Source organism: Cydia fagiglandana, chromosome 2 (genome assembly GCF_963556715.1).
Source record: "Cydia fagiglandana chromosome 2, ilCydFagi1.1, whole genome shotgun sequence".
Classification (NCBI taxonomy): Eukaryota; Metazoa; Arthropoda; class Insecta; order Lepidoptera; family Tortricidae; genus Cydia; species Cydia fagiglandana.
The window spans coordinates 9,710,136-9,727,695 of record NC_085933.1 but is presented as its reverse complement, the minus strand read 5'-3'; the positions used below and the strand labels follow the sequence as shown (position 1 = coordinate 9,727,695).

Genomic DNA, 17,560 nt, shown 5'->3' with positions numbered 1-17,560 from the left:
ACCTAATACCAAGCAAAATCACGGTAATATACATATTATAGTCATATATGTATGGTAGTCTTATATGTATTTATATACAAACTTTGAAGGTCCAGGTACCATCAAAGCGTGACTAGTTAAAGTAGAATTGACATGCTGTTTAAGGAATTCCCTAGAAAGTGCCACACATTACGTCAATTCAGACATACTCGTAGTTGAGTGTTCTGCGCCGTTTGAACCATTTGCTCCTGGCGAATTTTTCAGTATTTTATTCACCTACGAGATAGACGAGAGCCATATAGCTAAGAAAATTAATTGTGGTCGAAAACGGGGTCGTGGAAAAGTCGATGATCTACATAATATATATTATATGTTACCTACATGCGTCTAGCTGAAAAACAAAAACATACAAATTGGAGAACCTTGCTGCACAAAGTAACGACCTAATGTGGACGCGATCCTCAAAAACGAGGTTGAAGAAAATGTGAAGTCATTTAGCCTGCGCTATTTAAGAAACGGGTTAGTCGGTTGCTTTAGGACTCAATTACAAAAAAAACGAAGCCATGTAGGTACTTACCTGCTTACGAAAACAGAAATGTAAGTAGGTAGGTACTTTATGTCATGTCTTCAAGTAAGACCATTTCTAAATCCAGTGATATTCTTGGACAGTACTTTCAGCCCGTAAGAAACTTTTATCTTTAATCTAAGTCAAAAACATACTCGTATTAAAATAACCTCGATACCTAATTAGTACGTGTTAAACATAGTGAAACTACTTTCAATTATATATAGCATTGATGGTTTTTTGGAGCGTGACCATAAACCATAATAATATCATGACGCAGTAGCCACCAATAGTATAGAGTCCTATAGACGGAAAAATAGGGGTTGGTCTGTGCCGCAAAATCTTTATACAAACGGTACAAACCACTTTTTCCTAATTATGGCTCAGGTGCTGGCGCGTTTAAACAAGGTTTTTAAATAACAAGCCAATTCGAACGCAGGTACACTGATATAAGAATGACATCTAAATTATGTCATTCCGATATCGTGCATTTTGTTCGTAACTTGTAATGGCACGGGGGAAACGCGCGATAGCTAAATTACATCATTCTGATGTCAGTGTACGTTCGAATTGGCCTGTAAGTGTTTGCAATTAGTCATAATTTTATAAAATAAAAATATAAACGGCTACCTAGTGTGTTATAGAATTGTTAATTAATTAATGTTTTAAATACTTAACGCAAAATTCGAAAAACTATTATAAAATTTACAAAGTTTACTGGGTGACATGGACAAGGGTCCTTAAATCCATCACGCACACCGATCTTATTTAGATAAGTAGTTGGCAGCGCCGGAAGGGCACCCTGCTTAGTTCGCTTGACTGATTGCTACTAATGAATGTCACGCTTAAATCCCCAATCCTAAAATCTTTTTTAGGACCCTTTAGTGCTAATTGATGTAACCTTGAATGCTGCTTCGATTTCGCGTTTTAAAACGGTTAATGGCAACTGTTAATCAAATCGGCGGACGAGGCTTAATTCGTACCGGTTAAAGAGAAATTAAAAATAAAGGGCTGATCTTTTTTGTAACGAATTCGAAATGTTGCCGTAACAATCGGAATTAATTCGCTTAGGGATTTAACTAATTGGGTTCGTAAAAGTGTCTCTTATCGCAGTCCATTGCCACGTCGTACATTTTACTTTTGGCGGGTCTAAAAGCGATGTAATTAGGTTTCCTTCCCTCGAAAAGAAAGGATGTGTCTATTTTTTTCTCGGTGCCATGTCAAGGCCTTCTCTCTTTCAGGAAGGAGTGTAGGTATTAAATTGAAATTAAAATCAAATACTCAAGTTTGCAATATCTTAGAGCAGTAAATACCACTAACACATACTAGGACTCGTAACATTATTATCAACTACATATTTTCATTAATATTTAATTAATAATAATGTTACGTTATATGTTTACGAAAATACTACTTGTAAATAGTCAATGATACTCTTATGGTTCACTTATTGAAAGAAATATAATTACAAACACTTTTACACGATATGATTTTTCAACATAACCTTATAAGCAATATTATTTATAAATAATTTACCTACGGTACAAAAAGTACATTTTAATAATTTACGATTGAGTATCTAATTTTAAATTTCGACGACACGATAATATTGAATTGTTAGGCAAGTTCTCACTGCGAAAAGGAATGGAAAGCTTTACGGGTTCATTCATTGAACACAGTAGTAACGGTCGGCCACTAGAAAGCACTTCTTTGTGCATTTGACAGCAATACCCGAGCGCGATGTACGTAAGCAGTAAACCCGGTATTATGAAAGTTCAGTGCCTGTTTCTGATAGTGTTGTACAGGTAGTAGGTGCTCGTTGTGTTTAGTTTGTGTTTATTTAAAGGTTTACTAACAGTTATATAATGCAAAGAGTTCCATGAAAAAATACAGGTTACACTGACAGCCATAAATAACACCGCAATGTTGTCCCAAGGTCCTAAGAGATAAGAAAATTGTATGATCCTAATGAATATTTGTCTGTCACAAGCTACCGGTAGGCAACCAAGATGCAAGAGACGTATATTTACTCAGTGCATCTGTTTCTAATTTGCTGCGAACGAATAGGTACATACCTACAACTTTGTTATTGTTGTCAGTATTTGGAAGCGCGCGCTTCCCAAAATTAGATTAAATCTTAAACTTACCTACTGTCTATCGCTGAAATGGAAGATGAGTATTTTAAGATGACATTCGAAAATTTAATTTGTACCTGATCCATGGGCGTTTTTATGTAAGTATTTATATATTATATAAAGCAAAAGCCTGAGTACCCACAACACAAACCTTCTTAAGCTTACCGTAAGGCATAGACAATTGTCGTAAGAATGTCTTATAATATTTATTTATTTATTCATCGGAGCTGTTGTTGAACTGTTGCTGCAGAGAATATTCAATAACACAGAAGTCGCATCAATTCCACTGAGCACAACCTAAAATGTGTAATCTCTCTAACTTTTTGTCTTAACAAAAATACGCCGTTGTATAGCTTCCACGGACTATTGCAATATATCTGACATGAGTCTTTGCTACTTTAGGAACGGGTGGTAACAGTGATTCATTGGAAGTTTCACCAAGACTTCGGGCTAGTTGACAATGTAAATAGTTCGAGAGTTAAGTTTCTAGAGCGTAAAGCTTTCCGGCATCTAATCGACACGTTCATTATTCAATCAGACATCATTATTAAAATCTATTGCAAGTCCTAAATAATTATTAGAGGGCGGAGTACCGGTGGCAAATTTCACACAAAAGGTATGGAGTCGTTTTTATAATTATTATTTTAGACTTGAATAATAAAATTATTCATTTACCTAATGTACTTAGTATGGTACCTACTCGTAAATTGGAAGTAAGTACTTAACATTTATTTTCATAAATCGATTTCAGGAACACCTAAATGTTATGTCGTAAATGTTTTGGGTTATTTTTCAATTTCTTTTAACAAAGTCACCATTCATCGATATAATATTTTTTACCATATGCAACCTTTCTTTTCAAAAAGTTACTAATTTACAAATTTATGAGACATTTAGAAACTAATTATTTGACATTGTCAATTTAGACAGCTGCTTTACATCTCTATTATCTGAATTATTATTGCGTCGGATAAATATTTAAAACCGAAAAATATCAAGATGAATAAGCCATGTGAAGCAACAATTCTGCGGATGATAGAACCGTACGAAAATCTTATATATAATGAAGAAGAATGTAGCATTCACTGTATTTCTTGCTCAGTGGATTTAAAGCAGTTGAAAAAATATAATGTCGAAAAATTATTATTATGTATTATAGATATTAACAACATATTACATTATATTTGTATGCTCGTAAGATAATTTCTATAAGTTCCTAAAAATTATTATGCAAAATTAATCATTTATTCGTTATTTATTTAATCATAAGAATACTTAGGCGACTCCATACATTTAGTGTGAAATTTGCCACCGGTACTCCGCCCTCTAATAATTATACTAAGCATGAAAATAAAATCATGAAACGAAAATAATACAATATTTTGTGCTTTTTTAAAAGTAAATACTATAAGCGTCATTAAAGTAAGAATTGCAATAATAAATTGTCATAAGATCAGTTGGGATAAGAGGAACTATGGGGGAAGGTCGACACTTGTAGGGACAATAAACAGAGATACTTATAGATATTATAAACTAAATTAAATGATAATACAAAAATAAAGCTAAATCATAAATAAAAACTTAAATATATTTGCTTAAAAGGATTTTTCTTATTCGATTTCTCTGACCCCGAGAAAAATAAAGTATGTTTGTGGGCTAACCCACCTGACCTTATGTAAAATGAAATATCAACCGATTTCTTCCAAGTGGATCAGATTCTTGAATATCTTCTCAGATTTAGTAATATGCAACGTCACACAGCAAACAATTGATAAACTTATTAAAACTTGCCCAAGATTCCTTTACGCAAGAACGATCCACGATACCATATATATGCACCAAGTACAACATAGACCCACTGAATATAAACAAACTTACGGAAAAAGAAGAAACCTTCAACTCTTTTTTAAGGTATACTAAATATCATAGATAATTTAAAATCATTTAATAAGTAATACAAATTTAAAGGCAATCGGCCGCCCGTACTCCTAGCGAGGACCGATTGACCATCACCAAAAAGAATTATGTCAAAAAAAAATGCAATTATCCTCACGACGTTTTCCTTCGCCGAAGAGCATCACATAAAATAATTAGTAACGAGAGTAACTCGTTTCTAGTTGTGCCGGGATTCGAACACACGACATTCCACTTGGAAGCTGCACGCGTTCACCAGTGCTCGTAAGTACAATTTAATAATACAAGAGACTACAAGTGTCATAATGACAAGGCTTGGACGCCTACGTAAACAGTGGGCGAAACCGTCAATACAAACGTACGCTACATTATTCATACGTCACTAACATAAAGTAATAGATGTGACGAAAACGCTTTATAAATGAATTATAAGTTTTTTGTTTACAGTGCCAATATTGAAATTAAATTTGTTCTATCAAGAAACGTGAGAATTGCGTAGGCTGTTTTATGACAATATCCTTACATTATTTGATGACAATGATTAGGCCGGTCTAATAATAGCTTAGGTACCTACTTTTGGACCGAATTCTGGTCGTACGCTAATGTTATATATGTAATATTAATATGTATGCTAGTTTTAAGGTATTTATCTATGGGCCAATAGTTGCCTGAAAATAAAAGTTTTCATTCATTCATTCATTCAATGTAGGTACTTAAAATAGGTACTAATCACAAGGAAGGTGTGTGTACACTTTTAGAGTTTATCTCCCGCTACCCAGGAAATTCAATACTTTGTTACTCGGGAATAACTCTACAAAACCCGGAACCGCAAGCTCATGACTGCGGTGGGAGGCGTACAAATCGTCTGGAATGAACGCTAATTTGCGGATGCACGGAATAACCACTAGGGGCAGAGCGGCTGCCCTAAGCAGAAAACAAGTAACCCAGTTTTGGCAAATTTTTGAGGAGAGCAAAAAAACGTAATTTGTCTGTTTTGTTAGGTGTTTGGTCTAAAATGTAACATTTTTTATACCATTATGTTAAGGGCGATAAAATTAAGCTTATACGGACTTTATTTTTTTATTTCCTTGTATACAAAACTTTGTACAGGCATAAATTGTTTTCTGTGTAGTTTACTGCCCGAAAATCTCAGAAACATTCTACACAAATTCAAGTATCTTGTGTTTAGCTTTGAAATAGCAAGCACTTTAGCTTCTTAAATACTAAACATATTTGGCTCTCCGCTCAATAACTTTTCAAATTTTCATGCAACTCTGAAGGAAATGGTATCAAATAAAAGCTAATAACATAAGCTACCGAAACCCCATTTTTATTTCTTTCAGGTTTGTCGGCTTAAAAATTTCTGTTAGATAATAAAACGCTTGAAAAAATTATATATTTTTTATATATATTTAAAACCCATTTTCTCTTGGAAAATATACTTTTTTTCATTAGTAATGGATGTTCCCATCCTCAGACCTTCTGACACATGGTTATTGGTACCTATTTTATCGATTTTATTTATTGACAGCGATTATTTTGTGATACAATGTCCCATTCCTTCAACAAACCTTCTGTCTTCGTGGATGGGTGGTCTCAAACTTCTAAATTAACGTAAAAAAGATACCGTCGTTTATGCCAAAATACGTAGGTATTCGACACTCTCACGGGAATCAAAATTTAAAGGGTACCTAAGTAGGTAGAACTATGAAATTTGGCAAGTAATATTGTCTTACACTATATATAGAGGGAATAATCTGAAAACTATAAAGTACAAAAAAATAAATAATTTAAATTTGTAAGGTGGGCGAGTCCGACTTGTTGCATTTTTTATAGTCCTATTTGACAGATGTCTTTGATAGGAATGAGGCTGGTGCATGGCATGGTGAGAGCTGGTGAGTCCATTCAAATCAATATTTGGGGACAATCTTTCACCGGTTGACCTAGCCCCAAATTAAGCAAAGTTTGTACTATGAGTACTAGGCGACGATATACATACTTGCATAGATAAATACTTAGGTACATAGTTACTTTATTTACTATTTAACTTTACTTATGTAACAAAGTAAAAATCTAATTAAATGTTTCAAGTCAGTTTTACCTATTTCTTATAAAGCAATATCGATTCTTGGCTATGTTACCTATTAATATGGTAAGTAATTGGTGGTTCTCTTTAGTGGCTAGAGTTAAACCAAGAAAAGTCTGCAGAGATTTTGACAGCACACGCAGTGCAGGTGTTATTTTAAACGTCAAACTTCTACGAAATTATGATATAAATAACACTGACACTGAGTGTGCTCTCAACATCTCTGCAGACTTTTCTTGGTCTAACTCTACTAATAGACTCCTCGAATGATTCACTTTACCACATAATATATGTCTTTATAAAAATCAATTGTTGGCATTATTTCTGGATTCAATATTTCCCTTTTGGTCAATTGAATCCATTGAGTTATTATTGTTTGTTTCTATTTTTTCCAAAACCTTTGGCATGGATACGGCATGATTATGATTTTTGTTTTCATTACTGTAGACAATACAGATAATTTTAATTGTTTTAACAACACTTTTTTTATACTTAAATCTCACAGACTCTTCACGTGTTAGCCTTTGACACGAATATTGCTAAGCAAATTTGTTTTCTATGTATATGTTTAAACAAGGTACCTTCTGTATAACTATGTAACTAATTTCTAACCTAAATTGCAGATTCTGTTGGGAGATACTTGTTTTACCATTGTAATAAACTGATTCGCAGTTACGAACATTTACGCTAAACTCAAGTATCTCGGTCATCTATATGAATTACAAGTATCTCTGTTTAGTTACTTGAATTTAGCGTAGAAATGGGACATATACTTGAATTTAGCGTAGAATACGGGGTCAAAAAAAGATACTTGGATTTTAAAAACATGAATATTTTAAAAACTACGCATTCTTTTACAATTATTTTTTTGGTGAAAGATGCGCCTGAAATTGTAGATTCCGAAAATCCAAAAAACCCGTTTTTGAAAATTTCCGAGATACTTGTTTTCTGCTTAGGGCAGCCGAGAGGCACCAGCTGTCTAAATCGCTAAAATATTTTGTCTCAGTATGCTTTAACTATGTTACTACTGCTTTCTTATAGATCCGTATGCAAGCACAAAATGCATCAAACAATTTAAACATCGTACAATTTAAAAGGCATTGAAACGAGGGATGACACCACCGAATAATAATTAGGTAAGTATCTTTTATTTATTATCAGTCTCTTAAGTATATATGAAATTAATTAAGTAATTTTAGAATCATAGTCTCTGGGGACAATTAACTTTGTGACAGAATATATGACTACATTATGTACTAATTAATTTCTCAATTTAATTTCATTATTGCCATTAACAACCAATCATAAACTTTTTCATAGATACATTAAGAAATAACGTTTTTGGTGATAGAAATAATAATAGCTTTTGGAATTTGGCGTATAATATGCATTACAAGAAACATGTATACTTATTATTTTAACAGCCACTAGTAATAGTCACATCCAGATAATAGCCTATAAAATATTATATTACACGTTATTACCCCAATACGCCGTTATCTAATTCCATGTTGACGTGTCGAGACTACATAATGAAAGTGCTTCTAGTTAACCTACCACCAGCAATTCGTAACTTGGATTTCCAACTATATGCACGTTTAGCATTTTAGTGACCATTTACAACAGTAAAACGCAAGGTTGTGGTCTTCGAAATGGCTGAATACGAAGGCGAATTACTTTCATATTTGAGTTTAACTCCACATTTGAAAGTACTAAGAAGCTGTGGAATTTTCCCTTTGGACCCCAGTTCCTCGAACTTAAAAAAAAAATTACACGGCTTCTACATATACATCGGTTTCTCGTTGGTAATACTGTATACGCTGCTGCAGATAATTCACGTATTTCAAGTACGTAATTAAGCCATACGAGTGATCAGAGCCCTGTCCCATAAGTTGACTACGATGGTCTGAAGACTGGCGGTTACCGTGCGGCTGCTGGTCTTTGAAGCGCAGCGCTTGCGCAGCGTCACGGGGTAACCGTTACGTGTACACCCGCAAACATCAGCCTGCAACCGCGACACTACAGTATCTAAACTGCAAAACGTAATTCAAGACCAAACAAAGTAAGAAATGTTGCCACTTTTTTACTAGCGCGTCTTGTATTTATGTACAAATAAGTAAATAAAAGTACTTTTTTAAATAGTAGGAGTAAAATTAGTAATGAATAAATTATCTTAGCGTGATTATTTATCAAAAGGAATTTACAATTTTACAAACAAATTATTGCAGTGGCAACATTGTCTTACTTTTTTTGGTCTTGAATTACGTTTTGCAGTATAGAAAGCCAGACTTGCGAGCTATAATATTGGCTCTGACGGCTAATGCCATCCACTTAGACCAAATGCACAAGAAATTTAAACAGAGTAAACCCTTTGTAATATACATGACAAAAAAATGGGGTGTCATGTAACGGGTGCCTACGACTGACACTTATACAGCCAGTGACACAAGAATAGTACATTGTAGGAGAGGACGGAAAATCGGTAAAAGATGGACGAGTGAGTTCGAGGGCCGACACGTTAGTGGAGGCCCTCGAATAATACGAGTCCATCTTTAGCGTTTCCGGCCGAGGCATTACATAGTGCTTTTCACGACTACTGCGAGGAAATAAGAAAACATTTGCATAAATATAAGTACTAGCCCGCGATTTCTCTGGTAGCAAATTACTAGCCACTGCCTGTACTGTCTCTTGAATTTCGGTAGGCGTCAGCGTAAGAATATCATTTTCTTCACTAGAAGAACTCATTTTTATAGCGAGCGTAGATACGCGTTTCTTATATTTTTTAGTCAAACATAATTTACACTATCCAATTCAGTAGGTATTTTCAGATCCCGCCTTTTTTTACTTTTTTTACCACTTTTAAGAGGCGTTTTTCTGTTATTTGCTTCAAATCGACTCTAAAATTAGAAGCGTTTTTGCTAATAAAACCACAAACAGCTACAAAAGTAAAAAACGCCTTAAGCGTGAACTGAATGGATAATTGTAAAAAAAATATGAAGTGAATGGTTTTGATATTTCTTTTTTTTTTAAACAAGAAATTGGTGCTATAAATAACCTAATTTTATTTTTGAAGGAAAAAGTTGCGCAAAAAAAGACCTTTTATTGATTTTTATGTTTTAAATGATACTCATTGCTGTAGCGAACTGTCACCAATGACAGATGATGACAACAATGAAACATTGTAGTAGTGGTGTTTCAGGTGCTACAGCTATTGCCTATTTTCCAGCTTGGTTTTAGACCATCTATTGCCACATTTCCGAACAGTGGCGTGAAAAATGCATTTTCTCAAACATGCAATGAAATATTGATGTTATGTTCCTTATAATAATAGGCTGCGAAGTATGACGTTTCAGGTGCGGCTAGGACAAAAGGTCGTTAATAGAATTTCATACAAATCTTGCAGGCCTGGGCCGGCAAAGTCCTCTTTTTTAATTTTCATTTCACAGATATTTGTGACACAGCATCGTGGCATTCATCCATTAAAAAAAATAGAGGCTGTATTTGCTTTATGGTTCGTAATGACACTCTGCCACTACGCCTATAAAAAAAACAAAAAACAATGTTTGCTATAATTTGTATAAAATTGTATAAAATCAACATGAACTTTATAAATAATATCAAATTCTATAATTTTAAATTATAAATTTAACTACACAAATAAAAACATTTAAAATATTTCATCTAAACGTTAGCGGTAAAAAGGTCTGCTCAAACACGCGTAGTTATTTTTTTTTAATGTTATGGAGGTAAAGTTGAAAATTTTTTATTCTGTTTTATTGGATTTATGGTGCGTTGTGATTTTTTTACTTTAATATGAGTTCCGACGAAATAATGAAATTAATATTAATTGTAATCGTAGGTGTTGGAATTGGCAGCGTAAGCAGAATTGATTTTAAATAACTTGCTGCCTCTGCCGCCAAGTGTAAGACGAAGTATGTATATGGTTGCTTATGGCAATTTTATTATTTGAGAAACTAAGAAAAATGGCTTACAGTTTATTAGAAACAGTTTTGTGGCATATTTTAAATGAATGTACCTACAAATTCGTCAACACTGTGGAAATTATACTTATTTACTCCATGCATAAAGCAACGATGTATGTGAAACATGATGATATCAACATGAAAGACAATGTAAACTTATGTGACGAAAACGACAGTCAGACGGATACAAGGCGAAAAAAATCAAAGATACATGAAAATATACGGGTAGTAAAAATACACGACTCGTGTAAAACATACGCGTGATAATGATATAGGTACGTGTTGGTTATATTTTGGGTGTAGTTTACTTTTAGTTTTTTCTATCAATAAAACTCGGGTTTCGTGGATTTTTTATTTTATTTATTTCATTGCATGTTTGAGAAAAGCACTATACATACCTCGGCGGGAAATGGGGTTGCCCGCGCTCAGACCTATCCGACCTCGCTTCGCTCGGCCGTCTATATGTCTTCGGCCGGCAACCCCTTTCGTCCCGGCCTCTGTAGTAATGTACTATTATTGGATTAGAAGGAACATGAGGTTTTCATACTTATAAGTTAACTTCTTTTTTTTAAGGTGCGTGCTGATATCGAAAAAGTAATGGATGCAATGTTTTTACTACTGACATTTCTTGATTGCATCTTTAAACAAGTTATGTTTATGAAGAAACCTCATAAGATACTGGAAATGCTTAATATTATGAAGGGTAAGCTTAATTAGGCTTCCGTACCTTAAAAGGAAAAAACGGAACCCTTATAGGATCACTCGTGCGTCTGTCTGTCCGTCTGTCACAGCCCATTTTCTCCGAAACTACTGGACCAATTAAGTTGAAATTTGGTACACATATGTAAATTTGTGACCCAAAGACGGACACATAACGTAAACAAATGAATTTTAAACATGGGGGGTAAATGAGAAAATTTAAAAAAATTTTTCTTCAAACTACATATATCGTGTTACACACCAAATGAAAGAGCTCATTGTAAGAATTTGAAATATAATTTTAATATAAACAGTTTAGAAGTAATTTAAGAAAATAGGCAATAAAATTACCATTCCCACCCTTTTTATCTCCGAAACTACTGGGTCTAAAATTTTGAAAAAAATACATAAAACAAGTCTTTACCTATAGATGACAGGAAAACCTATTAGAAATATGCAGTCAAGCGTGAGTCGGACTAATTACTTAGTTTTTGATCCGACTACGGGTTTTTTAAAGGCACTCGCGTTTCTCATATAATAAAGATTGCTTGTTTAAAATTGTTATAATGTTTAACTGTTAGAACTATCCACTTTCCTACTGTACATACCTATATGTATCATATATATTCTCACTTAGGGCCGAGTTTCAACCAAGGACTAGATGAGCATCGGCCACTCCTCGTGAGGACAATTAATCATGCTCAATTTCTGCTGCGACTGTTTAACAAAATTTGCATAGTGACTTGTTTTCTTTGGATCACGTTGCCCGTGTATTTGCATTTAAAAAAAGAAACAGTTGAATTCACCATATGGGTGCCTTTTGACACCAATGAAAATTCAAAGTAAGTAATTTATAAAAAGGCATTCAAAGGCATTGCCTAAATACCATGCACAATTCTTCAAGGCTTACAAAACAGCCCGCTATTTGGTACAAAAATACTGCTTTTCAAGCCAGGTAAAGGTGCGCATGATAACGACACTGCCGCTATTGGGAATTGTAAATTGAATCCCACCTTATGGTAATTTAAAAAACATATTAGTTTTTGTTTATTTAAAAAAATTGTACAGAAAAAAATAAATTCACCGCATTTTTTTCCGCAAATTTATAGTATCGCTTTTGGGCGTTTTTGCTTAATTAAAATTAGTTTTGTTTGTCCAGGTTTTATATTGTCATCGGTTATGTATGGATGCAAACTACGTGGCTAGGTTTAAACAATTCAACGATGGACATTTTTATTGTGTACCTGTTTGCACAAATCAAGACTCAGATTTGCATTTTGAGGTAACGGCGTAGCGAAATAACATGTGTTTTATTTAAGTAATTGATTGATGCAAAAGCACAAAAAAGCGAGGATTTTTTTTGTTTCAGGTTGAACTTAGAAAACCTTGTCAGTAGATGTCAAGAAGAATCAAAATCTTCATTTCATTCTTTTACGGAACATCTTGAATGGCGATTTAGAGGAATTATTTACCACTATAACCAAATCATCAAGTAAGTAGTATGAAGCCAAGCCAAACCAAGCCACCTAGCTTCAAATTATGCATAAAAAAACTCTATTTAGAATTTCATACGTTTTGCAAAGGTTTGCAAGGTTTTGGCTAGGATCCTAAAACGCAACATTAAAACTTAACTAGTAGGTAACTATAAAACACGTGAAATCGACCTCTTTTCTAAACATACAGGTGAATACTTTTACACGTTGGTAATACAAGAGGGATAGAATTGATTGATGAGATCTTGAGACTAATGTTATTAAAGCAATATCGTATTATTTAGTATTAAATCCGAATGCGCCTCTAGACCTACGCCACCGCTACGACCCAAACTGACGACGTGACGTTGTCGTCGCGACTGTCACTTTAGTTAACGTTTTAAGGTGACAGTCCATTTCCAACGACAGCTGCACTACTGTTAATTTTACTATGGAAATTGACAATGACAGCGACGCGTTCAGTACCGGTAGTGCAGCTGCGGTTAGAAATGGAATATTACCATTACAAGCCTTAACTAGCTATTAATTGTTATAACTTAAGTACATATTTGTAAGAAAGGGATGAAATATTAAATTGAGTCTTGTAAAGTTTCATGAATAAAGGATGACACGCTGGAGCGGGCCTGCCGGAGCTTCCGGCGCTTCGTTTTCTATGGAAAGCACAACGTGATCACCGATCAGCCGTCATGCCCATCATAGAAAATGTCATATAATAAGTATTGTTGTTGTTTTAGTTTAGTCAAAGACGTATGTAACTTCGTATAAGATGAATAAAGTCTAAGAAAAAAACGTGCCTCGGAAATCAAGAAAAAGTCATTCTCGGATAGATGGCGCACACACCTTTAGCCTATTCTCGGCTAGATGGCGTGACGACACCGTTTCATATTTAACAATTTTAACACATAGATATCAGTGAACTACAACATTTACTATGACAGGACCCCTCTATACTATCTATTCTTTTTGGTTTAGTTGAGCGCATCGCCAACAAACTGTTTTACACTTTTGCGAAACTTTAACTATAGGTAACACTGTACTTTGTGTTTCGTTAAATAAATAAAAAAATATCGTACACCTCGGTACGGTCTAGCGCGGGTGTTTACTTGCTGTCGCACAAATTACCTATTTATACTTTCAGATTTTCGAAGATAAATGAGGAGATATTTAGCAGTGCTATACTTTTCCAATTTTTGATTAGTGGTTGGATTATTTGCACCACCGCCTACAGAACAATTAACGTAAGTTCATGTGCTAATACAAAAAACACGTTTATTCGGAAATCTCGGAATCGCTAGACAGACTGCCGTATTCGAACTTCAAGATATTCACAAGAGACGACACGTACTAGATCCATTCTAGATACGTTATAGTTTAGATATCAACTAGTTCTCTTTTGCAGCGCAATTTGGGCAACCAATGTCACTTTTACGTTAGATAGAGTAAGATATGTATTATTATCTATTAGATGTGAATTGGATCTCTAAGTCATATCCTGTGGAAATCGTTCAAGAGTATCTCCAGAATCGCGCAAATGTCAAATTTGACAGGTTAGATCTTAAAAATATCGTTATAGTTGGTGATGTCTAAAAGATATCTAATAGATATCTATTTCAAAATCCATTCGGGCCCAGAGACTTGACTGGCATCATTATTCAGACAGGCATTATTAAGTGAGTCACAACAGGCTAACCGTGGTTTTATTAAGTTCATTCGTATTTACACCACGGGAAAAAATCAATTGTATATATGTATGTACTTTCTAAAATAACCCCAAATTATTTTCCTAGTCCATTATCCGTAACTTTTCAATGGGGTAAAAATGCTAAAGAAAATACATGCTATTTAGAGAATCAGTTTAATTCAGGGGTAGGAAACCGGTATTTGCTCCATACAAAAATACCGTTATTATTTCGTTCGTTTTCGTTCTTTGGTTTATTATTTCATTTTTAATGGGACAATCTAATAATACAAAGTTGTTACCTAAATACATGATTCAGTCCTATCTAAAGAGCATAAAATAATTCAAAATATTGGGCTATTTCGGGGTTTTTAAAAAATACCGGTTCCGAGCCCTGGTTCAATTCTTAAGAAATGAGGGATTATAAGAACAATTAAGAAGTTGCTAAATACTTGTCTAATCATTATTCTTTGAATAAGGTTTTTTTTTTGTTGTAATGAAAATAAGTTACTATGATGTTTTCAATGCGATCTACAACGAGAATGTGTTTTCAGATGAAGCCTCTTTCCGGAGAATTCGTATCCATGATATTGTACATGATTTGCATTCTTTCGGAACTTTTCTTATTTTGCTTTTACGGTAACGAGGTGGCTCACGAGGTAAGTAATTGTTTGATTTTTATTCGACAATAAACTAGGTTGTGGCATATATGGTCAAAAATTAACATGTAAATATTCTTGTCACAACTACTAAAATGCGCAGAAAATTATGACACAGCTTCCATGGGCATATTTTTTAAGCACCGAACATTATTATATCTTTAAGATTACAATGCTTCTAGTTATGATACCTATATAGTTCTACCTATTCTAATAGCTTTTATATGTAAAATACCATGTATAAGTGCCTATATTTTATTATATCTACCTGTACCTACTTATACCATAATTTGTGATGTGCAACGTTATATTTATATTTATCAGAGCCGAAGATTAATGGAATCTGCGTACTGCATGCAATGGGAGGAGATGCCAGTAAAATATCGACGGTACTTAATAATTTTTATGGAGAGAATTAAGTGCTCTATATTACCAAAAGCTGGCAAGATTGTACCACTCTCGATCAACACTTTTGTTCAGGTACTTTTAATCCATATACTAGTCTAATATTTAACTCGTAACTTTATGACCTATTTTCGCAATCACTGAATGCCATTCAACCACTGAAGACACATGTCCATTTAAATTATAATACCCTTTTAATTTTAACTTATAAAATTCGCCCGTATTAAATTTCTAAATTTAGCTCTTAGAACATGCGAGATAATTTATTTTTAATCTATAAACCCTGTGTTACATAAAAGAAATGGCGAGTGATATACAACATAAATATACTTATAGTTACTATGTTTGAGCTGACATCGTAATACCTAACTACTAAATAATAATGACTTTCATCTACCCGAGATTGCGTTCGCGTTCTAGCCCTACAGACAGTTAGCAGTTAGATCTCGACCCACTTTCATCATTGAATACTCGTTACATACAGCTTTTCAAATTGAACTGCACCCGAGACCTGAAACATTTTTTTCTATAAAAAGCGCAACAAGTTCGAATTTTAAATTATTTCTTAAAAAAATTTGTTTATAGGTAGGTACCTAGGTTTTAAACCGCAGGAAATCTTTTTTTTACAGATTGTCAAGACTTCGTATACATTCTACACTTTCTTGAGTAATTCAAATGCAAACTAACAGAACGAGTTACGAGTACGTGCAAAGTGAATAAAGCCTACGTAAATGCTTGTCAAGTAACATTTTTTTGTACTATGATAGTTTGCATCGAGCACGTATATAAGCTTGATTTCAACCTCTGCTTATCTCAGTATTTTAAAACTTTTCGCACAGCTATTAAATATTTCAAATGTAGAAGAATATTAATTTAATACCGACATATATTTAGCGTTCATGAGAGCAAAAAAGTTATACATAGATACGAGTACCTGCTAATTAATATTATTTGCATTAATATAATTATCTATATTTTCATTATCTTTCTACTTTCTAGACCACTTGTAATGTATACATATTTTCCTAAAAACTAAAAGAAACAGAAATATAAATAAAGTACAATTCGTAGAACTGTGCGATTGGTATTATTTTTAGCTCCCGTATCAACGTTCGCAAAATTTCAGTAAAAAGCAGAAAAAAATATGGGATAACTTTGCAGGCGACCTAGTGTGGAGGGAATTTTGTTGCCGCCGAGCTCCGGTAGGTGTATTGCTGTCTGTTTATTTAGTTGTATGGACTGTTATTTACAGTTCGTCGCACAATCACTACGACTCTTTTGAATGCATGAAACATCAATGTGCTTCAGAAAATAACCGTAGTTAAGACAAAAAGTATTGTCAGATTGTCACACGACAGCTAACATTTCATCAATGGGATTGTTATGACAACTCATCATTAGGAAGGGTAGGTAAATATATTATAGATTTACTAAATCATAAGGTTTATTAACAATAGTACATTGTAGGAGAGGACGGAAAACCGCTAAAAGATGGACGAGTGAGTTCGAGGGCCGACACGTTAGTGGAGGCCCTCGTATAATACGAGTCCATCTTTAGCGTTTCCGGCCGAGGCATTACATAGTGCTTTTCACGACTACTGCGAGGAAATAAGAAAACATTTACATAACTATAAGTACTAGTAGCAGTATTTCTCTGGTAGCAAATTACTAGCCACTGCCTGTACTGTCTCTTGAATTCCGGTAGGCGTCAGCTTAAGAATATCATTTCCTTCACTAGAAGAACTCATTTTTATAGCGAGCGTAGATACGCGTTTCTTATATTTTTTAGTCAAACACAATATACACTATCCAATTCAGTAAGTATTTTCAGATCCCGCCTTTTTTACTTTTTTTACCACTTTTAAGAGGCGTTTTTCTGTTATTTGCTTCAAACCGACTCTAAAATTAGAAGCGTTTTTGCTAAAAAAACCACAAACAGCTACACAAGTCAAAAACGCCTTAAG

General features: G+C 34.0%; 1 protein-coding gene across 3 annotated transcripts; it reads left to right on the top strand.

Annotated features, from left to right (window-relative positions):
* Positions 1-7,741: 7,741 nt before the first annotated feature.
* On the top strand, positions 7,742-16,839 carry LOC134679611 (odorant receptor 94b-like). Of its 3 annotated transcripts, none has more exons than XM_063538563.1 (9): positions 7,742-7,815; positions 11,236-11,365; positions 11,999-12,203; positions 12,521-12,643; positions 12,731-12,853; positions 13,993-14,092; positions 15,087-15,191; positions 15,516-15,671; positions 16,226-16,834. In XM_063538563.1, the coding sequence occupies exons 2-9, from the start codon at positions 11,260-11,262 to the stop codon at positions 16,280-16,282; spliced, it is 975 nt and encodes a 324-aa protein (XP_063394633.1). In that variant the 5' UTR covers positions 7,742-7,815; positions 11,236-11,259; the 3' UTR covers positions 16,283-16,834. The 3 variants fall into 3 exon arrangements, with proteins under 3 accessions (XP_063394633.1, XP_063394632.1, XP_063394631.1); XM_063538561.1 differs by lacking the exon at positions 7,742-7,815 and adding an exon at positions 8,306-8,526; XM_063538562.1 differs by lacking the exons at positions 7,742-7,815; positions 12,731-12,853 and adding an exon at positions 8,077-8,526 and having other exon boundaries at positions 16,226-16,839.
* Positions 16,840-17,560: the final 721 nt, after the last annotated feature.

Bases quoted from the DNA above. Each gene is read 5' to 3' on its own strand.
- LOC134679611 (XM_063538561.1), top strand. From the start codon at position 8,332: ATGGCTGAATACGAAGGCGAATTACTTTCATATTTGAGTTTAACTCCA. The intron at 11,366-11,998 runs GTAAGCTTAATT...ATTCTCACTTAG, and splicing joins AATGCTTAATATTATGAAGG to GGCCGAGTTTCAACCAAGGA. The intron at 12,644-12,730 runs GTAACGGCGTAG...TTTTTGTTTCAG, and splicing joins ACTCAGATTTGCATTTTGAG to GTTGAACTTAGAAAACCTTG.